Raw genomic sequence first — 25,884 nt, forward strand, 5'->3', positions numbered from 1 at the left:
CTAGACTTCTTAGATCATGACTTATGCCTTTCAAAAGTAGATGTTCCCAGGCTTTCTCAAAGGCATAGGCCCAGAATCAGCACATCGCTTCTGCTGAACGCTATTGGCTGACGTGAGCCCCAGGTGTGACCCAGCTTTAGCATGTTAGCTGACTACAAAGCAGACACGCACACTGGGACTGCAGCTAGGTTGGATGTGGTCTTTGAATGACAGGCTTAGCCATCTGTTTTCTATAAAATTGAATTAATATTGCTTGATTCCCAATCATCACCATTTTCAAATAATATCCACCTAGTCGTAAGTTTTTATAAAGATTTTAAAAGACAGGAGAATTCCTTTTTTTCAATAAAAAATTAAAAAAAAATAAACAAACAAAGAAGATTAAAAAAAAAAGACAGGAGGAACACTCCCACCTCTTCCGCTGCCCCCTGGGTCCTTGGACCGCAGTTTATTTCACCTGCGTCTATTCGTGCTGTGGCCACTAGGTGGCAGGCTGGTTAAACATTATCTTCACCTCCACGGATTGCTGAAGAAAATGTCTTTTACAACGTTATAGCAAACACTGGTTTCATCCACTTTCAAATAATTTTTTTCCCTCTAGCCTCTGGCTCACATGAAATACTTCCCTTCAAATCGGTAAAGACTTTTCTAATAATTTATGTTGTCCTATAGTGAATGATTTAGGTTAAATGAATTTCCTATCGGTGAATGTAAGCAAGTAAAGGCTGAGCAACCATTTGGCACAGGAAAATTGGTAACAGACAGATATTTTTAACTCTATTTACATATCTATTTTCTGGAAATAAGGGAATTATCTTGAATGTCCGGAGCAGAGAGTTAGTTAATACTGTTTTCTTACCCAAAAGTTAATCTGTGACCCGAGAGCAACCCCATGATTGCCAGCTCCTTCTGTAGAGCCTTCTACCTAAGAATGAGTTTAGACAGTGAAGAACTATTTAACACATGAAATTCAAATGTCAATGTGTGTGAGTTAGTTTTTTAGCCTGCTGTGCCCATTATTGCCTTCTGCCTTTGTACTGACGTCACAGAGCCGAGTTGCGGGCCGGGGACCCTCTGAGGTTCTCTCACTTCATCTACAGAACTCAAAGCATCTATTCTCTGCCTCGTTAAAAGACAGCTTGCAGGTCTCCGAGCTAACCTGCAAACCTCGAGCAAATCTTGCTAACTGCCCTTCTAATGCCCCTCATGTGTCTAGGATCCTACCCATTGCTTAACTTCTTTCATCTGAGAAGTCGGTGTGTCTTTTCCTTGGATTTTTGTGAAGATTAATTGAGTTGATACAATAAACCTCTGGACTGATGCTTTCCCCGTAGAATCAGCACGCACCGTGTTTGCTATTGCTATGTCTTCAGTCCTGGTTTTGCGTTTCATTTTAAAATATGCGTTTGTTTCAATAAGCAATGCATAAGATGACCACAAAATTTAGGCACTGCAAATGCAGAAGAGAAGGCTGTGCGGTGAAAATGGAATCCCCAGTTCCTGCAGAGGCAACTGCTTCAGACAACTGCAAGCAGCTCCGCGGGGGCTAGCTCTCTGTGTGCGGGCTTGCAGGCTACAGCAATTAGGAAAATATTTTTTGTGTTTGTGTATATGATAAATTACCCAGAACTGAGCGATTAAGGTGAGAGGACATGAGTACCTTTAGTTCCTGAAAACTGTCAGCAAATTCTCCCTCTCAGATTATTCCCTTGCAGCCTCAGTAGTAACAAACAAGGGCACCTGTTTCATGCAAATGTAAGATGGTGTGCGTGTGTGTGGGGGGGTACTGGGGATCGAAACCATAGCCTCAATACATGCTAGACAAATGCTTGATTACTGCGGTATATTGCAAGGTCACATGTGAGATTATTATTTTATGTGTTTGAAGAACTATAATTTAATTTCAATGGCTCTTATTTGTGGAATATTCCTTTACACTGTGCATATGTTACTGTGATTGGTTTTGCTGGCTGGCCAAAATCAGGACAGGATATGGTTCGGGGGGGGGGGGCCTTAACAGAGAATGCTGGGAGGAAGAAGGGTGGAGTCAGAGGAATCATGAGCAGATACAGAAAGAAGTATGGTCATGCCATACTGAGAAAAGATACCAAGCTACATGGCAAAGCATAGATAAGAAGTATGGGTTAACTTAAATATAAGAGTTAGCTAGTAACAGGAGTGAGCTATTAGCTAAACACTTATAATTAATATTAAGCCTTTGTGTGGTTACTTGTGAGCAGCTTGTTAAACAGAAACTTCTGCTTACACTTAATATTAGCAAAGATGAACACCGTTTCTTATGATGATTCAACTGTATTTTTCTGTGAATTCAGTGCTTCTATCCTTTGATTTATTTTAAAGAATAATTGGACATTTTCTGATACTTACAGAACTTATGAATTGAGAAAATCCCTCTATGATAAGAGCTGTACTCTTCTTTCCAAGTGACCAGAGGTTGCCTAGGGCTGTTCATGATATTTGTGGGGTTTTTTTTCCTTTGGAACTAGATCACATTCTGTAGCTTAGGCTAACTTAGAACTCACTATGTAGCCCAGGATGGCCTCAAACCTTTGGTGACTCTCCTTTTACCTCAGCCTTCTGAGTTCTGGGAGTGCACCTGGGAGTCACCATGCCTGGCTATTTACAATTTCTAAAAATCACTTCAATTTTTACCTATATTAATATAATATTTATGGACATTTTAAAATTAACATAAAACTTTTGGATGATTATTCTCTTGACTTTTTTTCACCTTGTGAGGGGGCTTCACAACTTGGTGTGTAATTTAACAAACTAATTACACTGTACTTACACCCTGAGTAGTAAAATCTCTACTAGGGTGGGAAGGTCACAAGATCCTAGTCAGTCTTAAGAGAAACCGGTCTTGACAAAACAAAGCAAAAGATTTTGCAACAAGGTATAACACAGTAGTAAAATGGCTGCCTACTGTGCACAAGGTTCTAGGTTCAGTTCCAGAGACACATATGAGTGCGGGCACACACAGACACACACACATACACACACACACAAACACAGATTCTCGTGCACCCACAGACACACTGAGAGAGACACACATACATAGACACACACTCACACAGACATCCACAAATACATAGATTGTTGCTAGCCAGCTCTTCCTGGGCTTGGGGCCTACCCTGTGTGTATTTGATAAACCCACTGACACTCCACTGAAGAAAACTGATTTCCCTTTCTCGGCGGGTATCAATCGCAAACAGCTGTTCAGCTATGGCCTATTTAGTCTCAGGTCCTTGCCACTTTAACAGTGTCTGGTCTGGGTCCCATCTCATGGAGTGGACCCTAAATCCAATCAAAGAGTGGTTGGTTGCTCCAATAATTTGTGTCGCAATGACACCAGGGTATCTTGTAGGCAGCTTTCTGTTTGATGACTATATTGATGACCACTTTCTTCCTCCAGTAGCATGCAGAATACCGTGGACACTAGTCAGTAGGCGTGAAGCTCCTGGCTGGGTATCGACTTGGTTTCTCCATGCTTGATGACATAAGTAAATTGTATCTTCAGAACTGGAACCTTTACGTTTAGGTTACAGAGAGTAACAGAAAGCTTTGACAACAGTTTGTGATGCTTGGGGGCATTTTTGGGACTATTTGGCTAATGACTAACAAGATGAAACCCATTCCTTGCACTGTGCGTATTACTTGGTGGTATAACATGTCTAGTTGTGGTATTCTCGCTACCAGTATATGGTGAGCCCATATATATATGCATGTATGTATATGTGTGTACATATATGTGTGTGTGTATACATATATGTATATATCTATGTACTTTAGGATTAAATATATTTAGACACACAAACACACATACATACACACACACACACACACACACACACACACACACACACACACACATATGTTAGAAAGCATCTGCAGTAGAAAGTTTCCATACAGCTTTTCAAAAGGTCTTTGGTGTTACTTGTCCCCATATTCCCTGGGCTCCCAACCCTCTCCCCGCTCACTACTCCCATTCTTTAAAAGATTTAAACAAAACAAACCTGCTCTTGTTGGTAACAAAAGCTTACTGTTCTGTTCCACTGAGAAATTTCTTCCTGGACCCCTGAAACGCCTTATCACAGTCCTGTATTTCTTTTATGTGTAAATCCTACATTTTTCAAATCTTTATTTAGGTACCATAAAATAATTTGCATGTGTCTGTTAACTGCTATTACAGAACACACTGCCCTCAAATTGGGCATTATTATTATTGCTAATTCATGTCCATGAAGTTTCTCTTCTGCATATTTTGTCTCAATTGTTCTCTAAAAGAAAAAGAAAAGCCAGAGTTAGTTAGGTGTGGCTGTACATTCATGTAATCTCAGTACTTGGGAGGTGAGAGCAAGGAGATCAGATCATTCTCAGGTATGCGGTGAGTGTCAGCTACACAGGTCAGTCTGGACTACATGAAACCGTCTCCATCCTTCACACTCACCCAAAAAACTGTGGAAGGGTCTCTATCACCGTGATCAAACACTGAGACAAAAGCAGTCCCGGAGGAAAAGCTTTATTTCACCGCACAGCTGGTAGAGCATCTTCTGGGGATGTCAGGGAAAAAACTTGAGGCACTTACCTGGAGGCAGACACTAAAGCAGAGGACCATGAAGTAATGCTACCTACTGGCTTTGTTCCTTATGAGTTGTTCAACCTGCTTTTTATACAGCCAGGACCACGTGCCCAGGGGTGGTACCACCCACAGTGAGCTGGATCCGCCCACATCCATCGTCAATCAAAAATTGCTGCACAGGCCACTCTGGTGGGGACATTTTCTCCATGGAGCCTCCCTCTTCAAAAATGACTCTATTTTGTGTCAAGTTGACATAATACTAGCCAGCACGGTACCTGGTCCAGCGTGGGCTGCAGCTTCTGGTACATGTGCGAGTCAGGCAAGACAAAACCACCATACAGTAAGTCAGATGAAGGGACTTTTTTTATGTTGGGTGGTCCGAGACAGTACAGCCAGAGGTTTGGCAGAGAACAGAAAACTGCCCAGGGTGGGCAGAGTCTTAATGCATTTGTTTGAGATGTACCTCTGCTGAAGGTCCTCGGGCTTTCTACCCAAGGGATTGATTGAATCCCTGGACCACCACATCTCAGAAACCTCAGAAGCTGCTCTTCCAGCAGCCCCTCCAGCTGTTCTGGGGAAGAGGGAGAAGCCTCACAGACCTTTACTGAGGGCATGGGTATAGGGGTAAATTTATAGATCAAATCTCTGGCTGACTTTATGCTTCATGTTGTAAGTTAGGAACATGAACATATAATACTATTGAGAAATCATATGTGGGAAGCTTCATATACAGAAGATCCTTACCTTAACATTACTTGATTACTATTCAAAACTAAACTCATAAAGACTTCAATGGTTTCATTAATCTTTAGCATGTATTCCACTTTTCTGGTCCTATCTACTGAACTGTGAGCACCTAAGTAGCTGGGTGCTGTCTTACCTACCATCTAAGTACCTCATTACTTAATCCTCATGACCAAAAGAGGGACACTGTTGAATCCTTAAACAAAAGCCAAAAAACAAGACACTGGAGCCATGGAGATTTACAGCAATTTGACTTTCCTTCCTCCACTCTGTCTTCCTGTAATGGTGAGGCCAAGCTTAAACTCAGATACTGGCACAGTGCTGATACAGAGGTCATGGGTCTGTCCATCATCAGGCGCTCAAGAAACCAGAATCCTAAAATGCTACAGTGAAATACAAACGTAGACTACAATTTAAAAACAAAATAGAATAGTATTGAAAATAGCCTAGGACATCACAGACAGTGTACTATTGTATAAATCCTGCTTTAAAGTTTCACACCCGTTTATATGTGTGAACTAATTCTTTCATCTTGTACAAACCATAGCTTTGCCTGGCATTTTCTTACATGCATACAATGTACTGTATACATCCTCACCACTCCAAACTGTCCTCTTCCTTCCTTTCCCCTCCTCTTGATCCCTTTTTCATCCCAGTACTCTCTCTTCTTCCTCTTCTTTTGTGCCGTTTAGGTCTTTTGTCTTGATTCCATGTATGAGGAAACACTTGCAACCATTGCCTTCCTGAGTCCAGTTATGTTGTGGGAGCTCCTTCTGCTCCTTCAGCCAGTAGACTTTAAGATACCAGCCCATTTGGGCACGGTCTCGTTTGCTTTAAAAAGCAGCAATAGCCCTGTGCTTGCTCTCTTGCTTCCAGCTTGTTTCCGGCTACTAGACTCCTTTTCTGATCGCCCAGAGGGCTGTTGTCTGGGACGGTGATCTGTAAGTTTTTTTCTCTTTAAATAAGTAACCATTCTATTAATCATAATTCCAAACTGGTGTGGGATTGTTTGTGAGTTACGCCTTCACAACTAGCTTTCCCTGCTAGGATGACCTTGAATTCCATTTATTTACATACAAGCAACATGATTTTCATCTCCTCTGCTTTTGTTCTTTTGATGTTTTAAGACAGGGTCTCACAATGTGTCCCTGGCTGATCTAGAACTCACTGTGTGAATGAGGCTGACCTTGAACTCATAGAGACCCATCTACCTCTACCTTCCAAGTGTTAGGATTAAAGGATTAAAAAGGTTTTTAACATGCTTTATTAGGTTTAATCCTAGTGGGTTGTTTTTTTGTTGTTGTTGTTGACTATTGTGAATGGGACTGTTTTCCTGATTTCCTAGTTGGTGACTTTTATGTATTTTTTTAACTAATGATTTTGCAAGTTAATTGTGTATACAGCTGCTTTGCGTTCCAGTTTGCCCTTCAGTAAGATGTTAGTTATAAGTTTAATGAATGTGGCCTTTATTACGATTTTTCTGTTCTCGATTTCTTCAGCATCATTAACATGAAGCAGTGTTGAAACTCATCTAAAGCTTTTTCTATATCTATTGAGATGACCATATAATTTTGGTTCTTGATTCTATCTACATGCTCTAACATGTTTATTGATTAATGGATGGTGAATTATTCTTGCTTCCCTAGAATGAGACCAACTTAGTCATGGTTGTAATGTGTTATTTGCAGCATTTTGTTGATAATTTTTGCATGTTTATTTTTGCTATTGTTGTTAATTGGCCTTTGTATTACTGCATCTTCCTTCATAAAATGAGTATTTTTTCCACTTATATTTTATAGAATATTTTCCTTTCTTTCTTTTTTTTCGTAATAGGAATCTTTGTAGCTTTGGAACCTGTCCTGGAACTAGCTCTTGTAGTCTGGGCTGCCTCAAACTCACTGAGATCTGCCTGATTCTGCCTCCCAAGTGCTGGGATTAAAGACATGCGCCACCACCACCTGGCTTATAGAAGTTTAAAGAACAGTATTGATAATTCTGCAACTGCCTGGTAAGATTCACCTGTAAGTGTGTGTCCAGTCCTGGGGTTTCCTCTGATGGGAGACTTCTTGTTCAATCTCATTTTTAGCAACTGTTTGTTTAGATTGTGGATATATTCTTGGCTCAAGTGGTAAACATATGTATTCAGAATTTTTCTATTTTTTTCTAGATTTTCCCAGTTTGTGAGAATGAAAAATTCAAAATAATCTCTAAAGATCCTCTTGTTTTTGGTGGCATCTACTGTAATACATAAATTTCAATGTAATTTTATTAAGTTAGGTCTTTTTCTTTAAGTTGACTTGGCTAAGGATTTGTCCTTTCTTTTTCAAAGAATCAACTCTTTAATTGATCTTCTTTATTGACTTTTTTGTTGCTAGTTCTTTAGCTTCGACTCTGATTTTTACTATTTTTCCTTCTATAGTTTTACATTTATCTTATTTTTCATTTCTAAGGCTTAGAAATGTGTCATTACATCTCAAAGATGAAATATTGAGAGCTCCCTGGTTTTTAAAATGTAGCTGCCCGTAACTTCCCCTTAGATCTGCCTTTGCTACAGCCCAGTGAACTGATTATTGATATGAGGTGGATTTCTTCTTCTGGGTTTTAGCTTTCAAAACATGACAAACAGAGCTGGAGAGATGGCTCAACAGTTGAAAAACACTTTCTGTTCCTGAGGAGGACGCGAGCTCAGTTCCAAGCACCCACATCAGGAGCTTCACAACCTCCAGTAACTCCAGTTCCAGGAGCTATGACATCTTCTCCTGGCCTTCACAAGCACCTGCACATATATGGGACACATAGCAGGCACAAAAATCAAAAAGCGAATGCATTTTAAATACAAAAAATCAACTGTGCTAAAACCAGTGTAGCGATCTGACCCTAAAAGGGAGGAGAATGTTAGCAGCATTCGTTGATATGAGCAGTTTCATAAAGGATGGGTTCATTTTGCTCACGATACCAGAGGTTTCAGTCCACCACGGCAAGGAGGGCATGGTAGAATGACTTCCGTCATGGCAGACAGGAAGCTGGGTGGAACAGTAACAGAAATAGCATGTCTGTAGTGATCTACTTCCTCCCAGCAGGCCTCACCTGCTGTAGTTCCACCACCTCCCAACACTCTGGATGAATTTTGGATCCATTAGTGGATTAAACTAGTTATTAGACCACAGCCTGCATGATCTATTGATCTCTTGCACTTCTTCACAGACATAGCCGGAATAAGATTTTACTAACCCTCCCATCAACCCAAACCAGCTGCCAGTCTAGAAGAACCATCCCAGTGGCTTGATTTAAAAAGCCATGTATAGTGATATGATGGAAGTATTGTTGGCCCACAGCTAAACATTCCAGTCTGTTTTTTAATCCGTTATAAGAAAAGGAAAAAATGTATTATCAAATTCATCCTCCTTTCATCATGCTGATAGAATTTGCCAAAACAAACACAGAAAACACAACAAACGCTAATGCAAACACAAAATCACGTTTATTTTATTTTTTCCTGATGCACAAAGGAGCCCACTCAGTACAGTGACAATTAGCAAATCATACAAATACTGAGGGGAAGGAGGTCCCCTTGACTACATTCACATGTGTGTCTATATTCTTAAGAACAGCCATCAAGAGGTTAACAGTAAGGTCAGGAAAGATTGCTGATAGGATTTCTGGGTAAGAAGTAGACAGGTGAGTCACTGCCAAGTAACAAAGGTTAATGATACCAGTTACTCAAGTAACCTGGTAAAAATGTCTTCATCTTTGACTTGGCTGGCTTTTGTATGTCACTGCATTTGGACTAGACCCACAAACGAACCCTTCAACCCTTGCTCTCTCACACTCAGTGCTGGGGATGGGTAGGAACATTGGGGTAGGCTTGGAAACACACATGGCAACAAGCGGCAATCAAGAGTTTTGGGGGTATTTTTATGGCGACAAATGTCAAGAGTTTTGTTTTGTTTTCTTTCTCAGTGACTTTTCACCTATCTGCTTCCACCCAGGTCTTCAGAAAGACATTTATTATGTCTTCTCTGGAGACATAATAAAGTGCAATGTATGGTGTCATACCTGCAGCAGCAAGTATATCAGAGAAATTGCAAGCATCTCCTTTCGGTCTTAAATATATTATATAGAATCTTTGTGATTTAAAGATTATTTCAAGTCATTGCTCTTGCTATGCCTATCATTCTATTTGTTAATAGCTAAGGTAACTCTCTTAAAGTATCTGAATATTCCAGCAGCAGCAGCAGCAACAACAGCAGCAGCAACGTTAAAAAATGCCCACCAAGCTCCAGAAGCATTCAGCTCTAGGTACCTTCCTCACATGCATATAAAAGGAGGAACTGATACAATGCTCTTCCCAGCACGCCTTGAAGGCTTCCCATATGTCTGCTTCTGGAGCAAAAAAGTTTAAAAATAGGAATAATCTGGTAGGGAGTGAAGATAGAACACACTGCCAGATCCCACAGCCGTTATGTTTCCTCTGTAAAATTTCAGAGCATTTGCCAAAGAGATAGCCAAGGGAACACTTCAAAAAATCAGCTAAGCAAGGAAGAAGGGGGTTTCCACCATTTCCTTTCCTTTAACTTGGAAATTTCTCACTGAAGAAGAAAAGAGATTAAATGTTCACAGAATTAACTTAGAAAGGCCTCCTCCTGGTGTGAAGGTAGACATCTTCTTGGATTCTAAAGTCTTTGACAGGGCAAGAAAAGAGCCAGCTAAGACAATGCCACAGAGGAAAGTCCAGTCTCTTGGGCCCAGTAGAATAGAAAAACCCTTTGGGTCCTAATCTCTTATTTTTAATGCCTCCCCCACGAAATCAAATTTAACTTGATTAGCCTACTTTTGTGTTTTGGTTACAAGAAATTTTGGAAATGTAATACACATGATACTTTTCAGTGCTTTTTAACCTTTTACAATGAAGTCCATCAAAAATTCTAGAGAAACAAGTTAAATGGTATAGAGTAGGAGGGATAATGTTTTAATCTTCCTTCCTTCCTTCCTTCCTCCTTTCCTCCCTTCTTCTCTTCCTTCCTTTTCCTTCTCCCTTTCTTCTAAAGAGAGCAAACCATCCAAACAAAAAGTGACAGTTGGGATAGGCTAGGAATAGTGCTGACTGTAATTCAGAAAGTCAACATTTCAAAGTGCAGGACATCTGACCCCTTGTGTGGGGCACTGAAACGACATAAGTCACACATTGAGGAACACTTCACTTGGGAGAATAAAACTCGTAAGTTATAAGGGATGCAGGGAGATCAAAGTACATGTAAACACTTCAACACATTGTTTTTATTAGAAGTTATTCAGCTTATAACACACTATCAGGACTCATCTGGATGCCTGACCGGATGGTGTCAAATGACTGTTGTTCCTGCTTCCAGAATTACACATATTTATGTTACTGTGCGTGAATCTTAAGTTTAAATAAAAGCTGATGCTCAGTATCAAAATGCACACCCTTAAGGAAGAGGAGTGTGGGGTCTGCGAAGGTTGGAAGCAGCTGCTGACTGGCAGAACTCTTACTCAACCTAAGCTCCCAGGCCCACATCGCTCAGGTGAGATTCCCTGCAACTAAGTTCCTTTGGTAAGAGTCCAAAGACACAGCAGAAAACACTTGCCAAACTCAGAGAGAAATGGGAGAGGGGATTTGGCAGATCATTTTGATGTTACTGGTGTGCTGGAAGATTAAGACCAGAAATTGGTTCTATCCATTTCTATCTCCCCAACACACACATATACACGCAAAATAACTCTTGTCTTTTTTTTAAAAAAAACTAAAACTAAATGAGACTAAATATTTGTACCATCTTTAAATGTAATGTTTACACAACCACATCCAGAAGTGCTTCTATCAGGAAAACAGGTCGGGACAAATTACTGCCCAGTTAGCATGCGATATGAAACTGAGGTTTACAGGGCAGCAGAGGATCTGTGTGCTCTCGGACTTGCTAACACGTGCTAACACAGAATTAGCTCTATCACCTAAGAACTGTTGTAGGATAATACGGAAACTCACCTAAGCCCTGGGAATGAAATGATATGTTGACAAAACCTGCTCCCTGTTTTTGTTTGTTTATAGAGTGAGGAATAAATTAAGAAAATATAGAACTCACATCACTGCTTGCTAAGAATCTGCCATGCGGTTGTTATCTGGTTTTCATTGTTATAAGAAGGGACATTGTGTAGTTAGGGAAGCTAAAATGGCCTCCTTTGTTTATTATTCCTTCATGTCTAGAATAGCAAGTCCTGCTAATAGAAGCATTACATGGAATTTCTATAACTGTCTCATTATACTAAGATTTTGATGCTAGAAAAAAAAACTCAAGGAATTCAAGTGACAATCTGATAAATTAGAAAAACAGGATACAGGCTTTCAGAGCCTTATCTACAGTTTTTAAAGGGACTTGCACTTGGCTTTTAAGTTCTAGCTCATTGATAGGAGGGCAAAGTTCACAGCAACAATGACCCACTGTGCTGAGTAGATGGGGCACTGCAGAGAGCCCTGTCCTGCCACTGCTAACAGCTCCCAGGGGTACAGTATTCCCCCGATTTATGGAGACCCTAGCCTAGACAGCAGCAGCACATGGGGCTTGTTTCTCATCTAATAAAATAGAAGCAACTGTAACACTGCACAGCCAGAAATCAAGGTGACTTTGAAGGACACAAAAACACAACTATTTATGCCATGTGGCTATATGAATACTATCCCTAAGACACTGTAAATCTTTAATACTCAGCTTCTGTCAAACACTTTGAAGCATAGAACTATATTTGAAAAGCATGTAGCATTCGGGTTCTGCCATTCATCCCTAAAGAAGGCAACGCATAACAATAACACATCTCTGAAATGCAAATTCCATAAAGTGCAAATTTCCATAGATAAGGTCAACCTAGAAGCACATTTTAAAATCCAATAAGTTCTCTTTTTACATGGCTGTTTTCAGTATTTAATTTCCGAGCACAATCAATGTTTTTTTCCAACATCTGTTCACCGTCTAGCTTGTGCCCTCGCATAAAACCCTACTTAATGGGGCACATGGAGTCTCCTACTTTTCACTTAGCTCAGAATGTCTAACCACATAGGGATATTTCTTTGCACCGTATTTCCCTGCACAGAAAGGTTTGATTTCAATAGTAGAAGCACAGCGCCCGTTATTAACACTGCCTTCTGCATGAGCCTAACACAAATCTAAGCAGCCCCGAAGTAGGCACCATCATGGAATTTTGAATACTCCCCACCAGGGTCAAGGAGCATGTCACTTCCTTTGCACGATTTACCAAGTGAGCACTGGAAGCAGACAGAGAAACAGAAGTCATCTGAAGAACACAATACTTTTTTTTTTAAATATACTTTCTAACTGGCACCCGGGCACAAGGAAGATGCAGAACCATGTCATTCCAGGAGAATATCATGGATGCCCACGGGTCTTCTTACACTGAGCTGGAGAACGGAACCACCTGCTTTCCACCCACATAAACCTCCTCAATGTTCCGGTCATCTCCTGAAAGAAAAATCAAAGAATTGTTTGTACTGTGCTTTTGGGTCAATAATTGCCTTAATTTCCTTCGAAAGAGATCTTAAGCAAAACACTTTTCAAAGAAGAAACACAAGCATAAAGAAAAAAGCTCTATTTTTCCCAGATCATTTATAATATCCTTGGGATGACTTGGTTAAGAGATGACACCATAGCTCATTGTGGACTGGGGTTTCCATTCTGTCTCTGAGGTGCAAATGCACCAGTGTTCAATAAGCCCCATCTCTGACATTTCTGCTGAAGGAGCTGGTTGGCATTTCCAGTCCCAGGAGAAAAGGCATACCTATCTTTACTCCTGGATTCTTGCTTAGCACATTGAAATAAGCAGTCTACAGAATGTGCCCTCGAGAAGCTCAACTTCACCCAGCACTGAACTCACACAAAGGGATGGAAGGCTACTTTTGGGCTCTCCTGATCTAATTATGCCTCTGGGACTAGAACTCTGGCTGTGGGTTCAGTTCTGTCCCAGGATAGGGAGGTTGGGGGCACAGAAGGAGCATAAGAGGGCTTGACCAAAAGCTCTCTTCCCCTCTATGTCACAGCTCAGGACTTAAGTATGTTCTTGGGGAATTGCTAGGCATTGTGCTATAGTGCAAGCTCAGTGCTGAGAACTGTTTAAAAAATGAATTAGCACAATTTAACATCCATAGAGTTTAATGCAATGTACCTAGAAGAGAGAGTCTTAACCAAAAAAAAAAGTGTTTATAGCCCAGAAGCATGTCTACCTACCTAGATAGAGGAACTTCTGGATAACAGCCTAAAATGGAAAATAAATGCGGTGAGAAACAGTACTTGATACATTCAGAAATGAGATTCACAGGGAAATTCCATTGGCAAAATCCAGAAATTGAAATCTATTTTTTAATGACAAATTTACATTTTCATAAAAAGTTGTCTTTCCAAAACCAAATGAATAAATGAAAACCTAAACCCAAAGTAAGCAAATGAACAAAAATCCCAGACTACTATTAACAAATGTTTATCCTTACTAAAATATTATCTATTTGTTGGTTTTTGAGACAGGGTCTCAACATAGTCCTGGAACTTACTATGTACACCAGGCTGGCCTCGAACTCAAGAAGATATACCTGACTTCCCCTCCTTAGTGCTAGGATTAAAGATGTGCTTCACCATTCTCCACCTGTTACTGGAATATTCTTGGCAAACAACCTTGAAATTGTCAGATGTAGAGTCTCACATAAATCAAAGAACTCCATACAAATGATGCAAATACTTCAAAAAGTGCATCAAAGAAGAAAAATATAACTAAATGAATGAGATAAAGCCTATTTCTCAGAAATTTACTCTAATAATAGAAGAATAAAAGAATTTTTAAAACATTAACACATTTCTTATAAATAAACTAAACGAATACATGTCACTTTAATAATGACTGTTTTAAAAATGGATCCCTCCACCCACTCAAAAAAAAAACCCAAATGACAAAAAGGCATTTTACTTTACTTTCTTTTACTTACATCAGAAATATCACCAACAAAATCCCCATAAAACAGATCAATAGGAGAGTCCGATGCTTTGGGGTTGATCAAGAGGGCATCAAACTCCTTGCCAACTTCAAAGTTTCCAATCTCATTGTCTAGACCAAGGGCTACGAACAGAAGTGAACAGGAGTCAAAGTTGCTACTGAATCATTGTGATGTCCTTGTTAGCCAGGATGGTTTCTGCAAACATAAAACTAGACCCTCCAAAAGTAGTATCTGAATAGTGAAGCAGAGAAGAACTCTCATCCCAACAGGCCACATGACCTCTGTATAGACAGTAGAAAACAGGAAAGCACATAGCTCCATTCACCACCACTGTCATAATTCTGATGAAGTCTCAATTTCAGCTCTGTCAGCGCACTCTACTGAACCCTCAAAGCAACCAGCTTGGCACAAATCTGCCTCATCCTTTCCTCCTTTCCCCAACACTCCTAGCTTTGTCTTTTTAGTCTGTGAAATAGTTGGTGGTATTTCTTTTCTTTGCAGTGAACTGAACCTCAAATTAAAAACTATCTTTGTGAAATTTCTAAAACAGGCATATCCATCATGAATTCTTTAGTTTAAACCCTTTGAATTGGGAAAAATATCCAGAGATCCTGCATCTGAAGCATGCCAGTGTTTTTGAAAGTGACTCTGTTAACTTTAAAGGAAAGGTTTTCTGGTTGCCCAAAAAGAATAGTTTTCTAAAATAGGGTGCAGGCTGTCTTATAGCTCTAAGTCATATCCATGGTCCCTGTATGCCAAAGGAGAACATGGCACATTTTTATAACATATTAAAGAATGTGCAGGTATTGGGATTTGCCTTAGTTCGCTATGGCGTACCTTTACATTATAGCCAAAGGCATACATTGGCATGGCTGTACATGGTGTAAAAGATGAAGAAACTAGTCATTACCTTGGCTTCCTCCAAGAGTGGCTAGTCTGAAGACTTCTTTGAGGGTGAGACTCTTCTCATTCACCTTATTAATTAAGAGGATATTGGAAACCATCACTGCCCTTCTGATGGCATCAAGCATGGAGTAGGAGTAACCACCAGCCACATCTGTGTAGGAAAGACAAAGCCCAAACCGTGACTCTATGAAGATGGATGGAATAACAGGTATATATGTTGTTTTCTTCCTCTGGTTTTAATGATAAACATTTTATTTTTCAATTTCTAAAAAGTTCTCACCTGTAAACATATAAGTATAAGCCAGCATTTACATAAACTCAAAGTTTTTCATTTGCATAAAAGCAGAAGTGGTCACTAGGGGGAGGAATAGGACAAGCAAGTAGGCATGAGAGGGGGACAAACGAGAACAAGGTAAATGACAATACACACATCAGGATGCTCTAACAAAATCCATTGCTTTGCTGATTTTTAAAAACCACCTTTCATTAAAATCAAATATATTTCAGAATTAGCTTCTAGGATTGCTCAAAACCTCACAAATCTTGTAACTTAACACAAGAGAACTGTCTTCTCTCACAGTTTTGGAAGTCAAAAGTCTAAGTGTTGGCAGGGCTAGCTGGGGAGTGTGGCTCAATGACAGAGTGTATGGGGAGACTGTACAAGGCCAGGACTTCAGAACTCAGCATCACTGACAGTGATGGCAAGGGCCCCAGCTCTTTAGAAACTCCAGGAAGAATTTGGATTTGTTCAGTCCAGCTCCTCACACCTCCTGGAGATCTTGGCTTATGGCAGTAACTCCAGTCTGTTCCATGTTCACATCATCTTTTTCTCTTGGGTCTTTGTGGCTTTTCCTCTCTGCCTCTTATAAGCGTTGATCATTGAGCTCAGGAGCCATCCCATTTCAGAAAAAGTTTATCTTGCCAGTCTTACCTTAGTTCTATCTACAGAAACCTTTAGTCCTAATACAGTCATAGTTAAAAGTTCTGGTAGACTTCTTTTGGGGACTACAACTCAACCCACTATAACATCCACATGGCTAATAAAGATAGATAGATAGATAGATAGATAGATAGATAGATAGATAGATAGATAGATAGATAGATATTTCTTAAACACTTAAAAAATTACTCAAATATGGCTGTGAAAGGTTTATAATACGATTTAACATAAACTCACAATTGCGTACATTAAAGAAAATGTCCAAGTATTATTTCAACCTAGATGAAAGCTTTAGAAAATTAAATAGCCAATTTTTAAAACAATAATTCTTCAGAAAGCTTTACAATGAGCATAACTTTTGGAAACTTAGTACAATAAATAACCAGAGCTGATATGGGCAGCATTTCCATACTGGTTGGCATCACTGAATGAGAAATGAGAGTTTTAGTGACTCAGATTAAACCCCTAGTCATAATTAATTGAAACACTGCTTTTGGCAGGAAAAAATGCACGTTATGAAATGAGTTGGTGCAATGTCAAGTAAGATAGCATGTTTTATTGGAGAATACATTTTATAGTTAATCAAATATCCATTGTAGTTTTAAATGTTCCTGTCATTTCTGGTAGGCCTATATGATTATTATTGCCTATAAATACTGAAATTATCAAAAGTAATTGGTTATTTAGTAGCAATTCTGGATTGCAGCTGAATTTTATATTCAGCCATTTTATATGTCCTTAGGTAAACTTGCATGGAGTTTTTTTTTAATAGAGTGCTTTTCTTTATCAATAACAGTCTTGATGTAGGATTATCTGGTTCCCTGACAAATTTTATTACTTAAATTATTAGTCTTCATTAATAGGAAATAATCAGGGCTGGAGAGACAGGTCACTCAGTAAAGTGCTTGTCATGCAAGCAAACATTAGGGTCTGAGTTTGATCCCCAAAACCTAAGTAAAAAGCTGTGTGTGTTAGCATACTGGGAAGGCAGAGACACACAACACAGATCACCAGGACTTTATGGATACTCATGAAGTCTAACTGGCAAGCCCACATCCCATGCAAAGACCCTGTCACAGTGCCTAAGGAATAATACCTGAGGTTGACCTCTGGTCTCTCTATACACATGTGAACACATGCACACACACACACACACACACACACTCCATAAGCCCAAATACTTGAACACACACAAATAAATAACAAGTCTTTTGTGTGTAACTATTTCTTGTTAATTAGAAAGAAGTGAATCAATTATAAAATTAAAAAGCAATGCTAAACAGCCAGTTGTCACAAACCAGTGTTTTATCATACCAAGAATCATTACAAGAACAACACAATATTGACTTAACCAATCCTCCACACAAACATGAAATCAGAGGTTGTGCTTCCATTTCCTGGCCACCCAGACTCAAATAATCAGACAGAGGCTTATATTAATTATAAATTGTTTGGCCTATTAGTTCAGGCTTATTATAACTAACTCTTACAACTTAACTAACCTATAATTCTTATCTATGTTTAGCCACATGTCTTAGTACCTTTTCTCAATGTAGCGTTCTCATCTTGCTTCCTCTGCTTCTGGGTGGTGACTGCAGACCAAGCGTTTCTTCCTCCCAGAATTCTAGTCTGGTCACCTTGCCTATACTTCCTGCCTGACTACTGGTCAATCAGCATTTTATTAAACCAAAATGAGTGACAAATCTTTACAGGGTACAAGAGTATTATCCCACAGCACAAACAGGTAAGGTATTTATCTCATCTGCTATTATCAACTCCATTTTAGAGACAAAAATATCAAGGTCCATGGACAGGGTAACTTGCTATTTAACCAAGGTACTATGCCACACCAGGTAGTGGTAATGTGATAATTCTTAAAGCCTCTAACAATAGAGGCTCTCAAGCATGAGGTTTTGTCAATTTTTTCTTGGGAACTTTTTGTTAGAGGAGTTGGGATGCACATAAAAGCTAAGAGGCATCTGAGGTCAGAGTTGAGGACAAAATCCCCTGCGGGGGAGGGGAAGTGAAATACAAAAAGATTGACTTATTGATCTCTGGGGACAGCTTTTCCAAATAGGCAGGAAAAAGAAAGCAACCCTTCAGGGAAGAAAGAAAGGCCAGCAACATAGGAATAATAATTTTTTTTCAATGCAATTTTGCTGATTCCCATGTAAGCTATTGGGACCAGGAGAAGTATCAATCACAGTAGACTACAGAGGCATTCAGTCACAACAGAATGGCATCTTTTTAAAAAAATATTTATTTATTTGTTTGTTATATATAGAATATTCTGCCTGTGTGTATGTCTGCAGGCCAGAAGAGGGCACCAGACCTCATTACAGATGGTTGTGAGCCACCATGTGGTTGCCAGGAATTGAACTCAGGACCTTTGGAAGAGCAGGCTGGAGAGATGGCTCAGTGGTTAAGAGCATTGCCTGCTCTTCCAAAGGTCCAGAATGGCATCTTTTGAGAGACAGCAAAGAGATCATGGTTGCAGTGAGTCACAGCGAGAAGAACAAGATGGCTGCCTTGCTGGCTGGGCAAGAATCAGGATGGGGGGGGTGGGGGGGGAGAGCACGAGCTGTGTGGATACCCACACTCACAGAAGTTTTGCTGTGAAGAAAGGCAGCAGTGTGGAACAGGAAGCTGAAGGGGGTGTCTGAGCAAGAGAACAGTTACATAGTATGAACGAAATGGAGACATTTTAGATGCTTGTGTATTGATGGCAATAGTCCAGGAGACAGCACTTAAACGTGAGCAAGAATGTATGCAAACTCGGTGGTGGAAACTGAAACAAAGATTTCTGATTTATTTTTATACTCTTGTAATGATCCACAGAAAGAGGATATGGGCTGGGAATGAAGAGGACTTCAGCACCAATAGAAAGTTTTAGGAGGAAAAGTGGGATTGAGGAGGCAGATACTTATTAGAGAAATATAATTATCGCTGTTGCCAGTGTTGAGGGCTGCTTAGAATCTGAGCACAGAACTTAACATGTAAGCCACTGCTCTCTCCAGCAGCTCCTAAACACCCAGCTGCAGGCATAGAAAAGGGAACTATTGGGGTCATCTAGGGCTGGGTTTTTTGCAAAGTGAACACACAGAAAATGGGGAAGAGATCTTATGTATCTGCTAGCATCCAAGAGGGCTGCATTAGGAAGGCAGGAAGGACGGAGAAAACATGGCATCCATCACTAGACCTATGTCCCCAAGAAAACCAAAGACCATTGCTCAGAGAGTGTTTTAGTTAGGTTTCCATTGCTGTGATAAGGGCCGTGGTAAAAGCACCTTGGGAAGAAGAGGACCCGAGAGAGATATACATGGATCTACATAGGAAGGAGAATAAGACAAGATCTCTTGAATAAATTGGGAGCATGGGGGTCACGGGAGAGGGTAGAAGGGGAGAAAAAGGGAGGAAGGGAGGGAAGTGCAGAAAAATGCATAGCTCAATAAAAACAATAAAAAAGACTTCTGAGATAGAAAAAGAATTTAGGGAAACACTACCAAAATATTTTTGCAAAAAGGAAAAATATAGAAATATATAGTTATGGCTAGGCATCATTGAAAAACAATGATTAACAAGGGAAGAGGGTAGCAAGGCAGAAGAGCTAGTTCTGGTAGTGTGAGTGCATGTGATCTGGATCTGAGGCCTTGAGAACAAGAGAACTGATTCCACCTCTTGCTGCCTGCTGCACTGGGTGAGTTCCCCGGGGCAGTACGGGAGAGCTCACCCAGGTGGTAGTGATGAGGGAAAACTGGCAAACTAACCAACCCAGCTACCACCCAGGCCCAGAAGCAGGGTTATGATTAAGCCCACCCAACATCCACCTCATCTATGAACCTGTTAGAGCATGTGAAGGGGCTGGACCTGCAGATCCAAAACTGCAGGACCTCCACCGACACAGGACAGTAACAGGATATCCAGAGGAGTCCCAGTGAGGGTCCAGTATTGATAGCGCAGCAGAAGCCAGAGGCCTCGAACCAGACCGATGACTCATCGCAATGAAGACTCACTCACCAGTAAAGATGAATGGACTAAAGGGTAAACTGTGTGACTCACTGCGACACGCTACAGAATCTTGTGTGTCTGTCTGTGTGTGTGTGTGTTTTGGTTTTCAGTTGTTCTTTTAAATTTTGATTATTTCTGTGGGAAGGTTGCTAGGGCAGAGGTGGATGTGAGAGGACAGGGAGATGAGTGGGACTGGGATGCATAATGTGAAATCCACAAAGAATCCATAAAATGTTTAAAAAAGAATTTGTTTTATTTTTAAATTATATGTCTATGTGAGAGTTTGTGCATGTGAATGCAAGTGTTTGTGCAAGCCAGAAGAAGATGTTAGGTCCCCTGGAGCTGGACCAGGCAGTTGTGAGCTGTTAGACATGAGTGCCCAGCTTAGAAACAATGACCAGGGAAAATGGCTTTGAGAAGTGGGGATAATGACTTCCAAACTTCTTCCTCTTTGGTTGTTGTTTCTTATTAAGACATCCATCCCTAGCAACCAAAAAAAGCTCACGTTCCTTAAGCACAGCTTAAATATCTACAAATCAGCTACATCAGAATGATGATTTATCAGTTCAGCTACAGATGATGACTGCTTACCTGTTCCCAGCCCTATCTTCACATTACACTTCAGGACTTCAAGCACGTTCAGTAAGCCACTGCTCAGCCTGGAGAGAAAGAAAATGCAAGAACAAGGAGATCCGAGTGACTGAACAGCATACAGGCACTGTCAAAGATGGCTATAGTACTAAAAACTGTGATTCTCTTCCTAAGCCCTAAGGCCAATGGTCAGTCAGATCAGGTCAGGAAAGTGGTGGAGCAGAGAAGACCATAAAAATCTGCTTCCTTCTTTCTGGCCTGAGGTCACTCTTGCAAGTGTCCAAATTAGCAAGGAAGGTAGAGGGCAGGAAACTACATGGAAAATTAGAATTAAGAATTAAGCTTGGTACTTAGTCTGTGAATCTAATAGAGCTGTAAGCTTTCTAGCCAACTCCTCCTTCATGATAGAAAATATAAATTAAAAACCATCACATTCCTCTATATCCAGAACAATGCATTACCCAAAAGAGAAGCAATTTCTATTAAAGTACAAAAATAATAGCCCAGTGTATGATGCTTTGGGCCTCAGAAGTAGGCTCAGAGCATCTCTCTGATCTCCTCCCCTCAAGTCTCCAAATCATATAAGCCAGAATTTCTCAGGGCTATGGTCTAACTCAGTGGTAGAGTGCTTACTAAGCATACATAGGGTCCTAGTTTGCTCCAAAAGCAATAAAATAACTAAAATGTCTGCCCTTTTTCCCTATGTCAGCCACAAATCCTGATAAGATTATTCTAATCCTCCATCCTTATGTCTTATGTTGGCCACGAAGGAGTTTGATAGACAGTCATAAGATTCTGTGTTGGAAGAGGTCCTGCCCTAGTCACAGAAGAAAAACAATATGACACAATGATCAAGAAGATCTGAAGATGCCCTCCCGGGTATCCCAACTTAATGACTTGGCATTAGATCAAAGCCTCTTTGTCCAATTACATTTCTGTATGTTTGCCATGCTCCATCTCATCAAAGCAAAAAAATACGGGAGAGCTCTCTGTGCCCATTGGCCTTCATTTAACGGTCCTGTGCACATAAAACTCCGGGGAAGCACTTTGCTGGGCTTTTCTCTCATGGATGTGTCTTATTTTAGAAGGTTGGCGATGACATTATGACTGATAAGGAAAGGTATTCTTCCCTCATGTTTTTCTTCCTCCCTGCTTTTAGGGTCAAAGATGATGCAACTAAAGAGGATGGAGCCATTGAAATGGGGGTCTGAGAGTACAAATGCTGCTTCCAAGGATACCAACCTCGGAGAGAGGGCTCCCGATCTGAATTTTGGACCTCATCACCTTCATCCCATTTGATCCAGGGAAAGATAAAGGACAAGTCATGGCATTTACTTCCTGTTTCAAAACTCAGGGACTTTTGAGACCTTTTAAACAACTAGAGAAATGTCCTGTGTGTCCAGGAGTTCTTCTTACATCGCCATGAACACACATCTGTGCCATTCACGAAGTCCCTGAGCTTGCTAATACCTCCAGCTCTTTTCTGAGGTGTTCTACCCTCTTCTGCTCTGTTCCTGTTGGGAGACAGTCAAAAGGGATGCTCCTCCATAGTCATCCCAGCACTTCCGCCATTGCTGAGTGTGTGTTACTGTCCCTGTGCCATCACTTCTTGAGATGAATAACTGGCAGAGTCTAGAAGAATTAGACTCCAGGTCCCACTGTGGTAACTGGTTTGATGTTATTCACTTCTGCCCTGTGTGTCAGACTCCCAAGGAGTACTCTCTAAGATCAGTTCTCACCCAAATACACTATTTGCACAACTCTTAAGTTTCTAACCCAGCATCTACAGACTAGAACACATTATCCACAAGTTCCCTAAACTTAGACATGACATTTTTCTTTCTATGGACCTTTTGCTTTTGCTGGAGATATAAGCCATAACTTTCAAGTGATTCATTCATTGAATTCATAACCTTTGGGAAGGTTAAGGACACTGGATGGTGACACACACCTTTACAGGCTTATCTCTGTGAGTTCAAGGTCAGCCTTTTCTACAAAAGTGAGTTCTAGGACAAACCAGAGTGGTTACACAGAGAAACCCTGTCTTGAAAACTAAACAAAGAAAACTAACAAATAAAGAAAGATTAAGGACATGTTTCAAATAAAGCTTTCGTATTCTCGGAATTAAGTGAGAGTAAGTCTCTCCTGGGTTTTCCTATATGAGCTGTGTCTCAACACATTCAGCAGCGTGACCAAGAGCTTTAGAGCCACAAATCCCTTCTAAACTCTGGGGCACACTATGCCCCTGGAATATGCATTCTTTCAGTCTGTTCTCAGCTGTAAAACCTGAATGTTATTGATTTTAAACTCTGTTCTACTTCCTCTTGCTGCATGTGTGTGCAAGTTAGAGATCTTCAGAGAACTCTGCAGCAATGCCCTCTTTCAAATGCCTTCTTTCTTCACCTTAGCACAGGTGAGCCTCCATCTAACTGGTTCCTTCTCTACTCAAACCCAGTATAGAAACAGACCCTAGAAGAAGAAACCGAGAAAACAGAAAATGCCCATCTACACTACATATCAATAAATCTACCAAGCAGTTGTGTACTTACGATAAGTTTGAGTTGGGACAATGTGCAATGGACGCTCCTCGTTCCTTGAAGATGTTGAGTTCCTCTTCAGAAAGGTAACAACCATGTGCCATGACTGTCTAGAGAGAAGAATAGCCAGCATGGAATTTACCACTAAAAATGCTTGTACTAATACTCATGGCTATGTACTATAAAAAGGTACAGAAGCAACGGCTTGGCCACAGTGGTCTTTGCAAAGACTGTTGCTATTATTTGAAAGGACAAAAATCCCTGCATCAAATACATATTACAAAGGTCTCAACAAATTTGTACATTTTAACGATTTGTTTGTTTGTTTATTGTAGTGCTGGTAACCGAATCCAGTACTGTACCACTGAACTCCATCCTTGTCTTGGCTCTTGATTTTGATTCTTTTGGCTCAGTCAGCTCATCCATGGCATAGGAATTCCAGACAAAGTGAACAAACACATTACAATTTTTATTATCTCTGCTATAGAAAATTTTCAAGTTGCTTTCTTTTCTAAATCTGTATGATGTACCTCCAGTAGGCTGGTGCTTGTCTGTATTCCAATCAGGACTTTCAAAAAGTCCATGGAAGCTGTAAATGTGATTTTGTAAAGAACTATGGGTTAATTGTTGTAGATGGTTTGTTTTGGAGATGGGATCTCTATATAGCTAAGGCTGGCCTTGAACTATAGAGCGCAAGCTGACCTCACAATCATAATTTTTCCTGCCTCAGCCTCTGGAATGCTGTTGGGAGTTTTGGGATAAGTCACCATATCTGAAAGAATTCTTCTTTATTTCTGTTACTAGTTTTAATGCAGTCACCCATGGCTCTTGACATGGACATGAAATCAGGATACGTCATATCATAACAGCTTTTAGTTAAGAAGGTAAACTTTATTTAAGAAAGTAGGTGCCACACATATGAAACCTCTCTAAATTCTCATCCTGGTAAGATTTGTGGGTTTCCAAGCAACATTTAATTCTCTAATTTTTTTTTTACTTTAATGTAAAATCTATACTCAATTGCTTTCTCCTTTGGGAGGCATAGTTCAACAGGCAAAAATTATTATTCAAACAAAGCTTTCTCTACCTTTGCACAAATAAGATTAACATGAAAATGTAAGGTTAATTTATTAATCGTATGGTAATATATGCAAAGAAGGATCAAACTTCCGATGTAAAATTTACATTATTTATGCAAAGTATTAACCTTTCCAATCGCTTGCACTCCTATCTCCTTTCATGTAGTCACTAAGAAACAACTTGTTGCAGTAAACTCTCAAGGTAGTGTGTTCATCTCACAGAAGGCCAAGGCCAAAGGGTATATTGCTTTAATGAAGTCTCTTGCCACTCACATTAATTTTAATTAATTATAGAGGTAATAGATAGTCAATTTCTAAACCTCAGAGTTTAAAACGTTGCTTTTCACATTCCCTGTGTATCTCTGGGCAGGTTTTAAAGGTGAAAACTCACATGTACACGCAGGTACTTGCATGTCCTACTGTATTGAATGTTCTTCTGTGGAAGCATGCATATTTGATCTTTGTGCACACTGAATGGAATTCTCATTATGTAGATTCTATGACTTAACCAATTCCTTGGGGATAGTTATTTCCAAACTTTCCTATGTTATCAGCACACCCATTTTTACAGCCTTTAAAGAACTGTCCTTGGAAATGGGTCTGCTGACTCAAAGAAAAGCCCACTGATGTACTAACTGCGAAAGCATCATTGGAAAGAAGGCCATTCTTACCATCCAATGAAATTTTAGATTTAAGGATAGGTATGAAACATCAGGCCCACACGTACACACACACACACAAACACACACATATATAGACATACACATATAGATGATAGATACACACATACCATGTACTCACATGTATCTACACACATGTGTACATACAAACATATACATATGTAGACACAAACACATATATAGTCACATACATATATCTGTGCACACACAAACACACGTGTACACACAAACACAAACATGAACATATAGACACACACATACACCTACACATACACACATACATGCATACACCCAAAACACACACACACATACACATACACACACACTGCATTGACTCTAGTTTAGAAAATGCATGTGTACTGAAGAACAGTGATTACTTCTGAGATTCTGAAATTTATATCATTATACATTATATCATGATACTGAATTTACCTTGTTTGTCAGGAGATTATTTTTATCATAGACATCTGTGTAGTTTTTGTAGCCAGGGTATAAGTTTTTCACAACTTCAACTTCTTCACGTGTTTCACTTATATGGCTCTGCAAACAAATACATATTGTTTTCACTTTTTGTACAATATTTAACATTATATCTTCTATCTCAGCATGCCATTGCTAGCTTCTGCTTGCTGAACTTGCTGATATAGGAGACTACGGATGAAAACATGAAACTCTGTACTTGGGTTTAATTTTAAATGATTATATGCATCCTCTATATCAATATACATGACAAAAAAACTAAATATCCTGAGTATGGCTCTCTCTCTCTCTCTCTCTCTCTCTCTC

The 25,884-nt window shown here is 39.9% G+C and overlaps 1 protein-coding gene across 1 annotated transcript in view; it reads right to left on the reverse strand.

Annotated features, from left to right (window-relative positions):
• Positions 1-8,806: 8,806 nt before the first annotated feature.
• Gda (guanine deaminase) overlaps positions 8,807-25,884 on the reverse strand; it is a 61,607-nt gene continuing 44,529 nt past the window's right edge. Inside the window, exons 8-14 of the mRNA XM_075973670.1 lie at positions 25,531-25,638; positions 23,352-23,449; positions 20,803-20,870; positions 15,268-15,414; positions 14,349-14,479; positions 13,600-13,627; positions 8,807-12,837 (exon numbers count right to left, since the gene is read on the reverse strand). Of these exons, the coding sequence (XP_075829785.1) occupies positions 12,767-12,837; positions 13,600-13,627; positions 14,349-14,479; positions 15,268-15,414; positions 20,803-20,870; positions 23,352-23,449; positions 25,531-25,638 (651 nt within the window). The 3' untranslated portion in view covers positions 8,807-12,766. The remainder of the gene's footprint in view (positions 12,838-13,599; positions 13,628-14,348; positions 14,480-15,267; positions 15,415-20,802; positions 20,871-23,351; positions 23,450-25,530; positions 25,639-25,884) is intronic.

Source organism: Microtus pennsylvanicus, chromosome 5 (assembly GCF_037038515.1).
Source record: "Microtus pennsylvanicus isolate mMicPen1 chromosome 5, mMicPen1.hap1, whole genome shotgun sequence".
In the NCBI taxonomy this organism is placed as follows: domain Eukaryota; kingdom Metazoa; phylum Chordata; class Mammalia; order Rodentia; family Cricetidae; genus Microtus; species Microtus pennsylvanicus.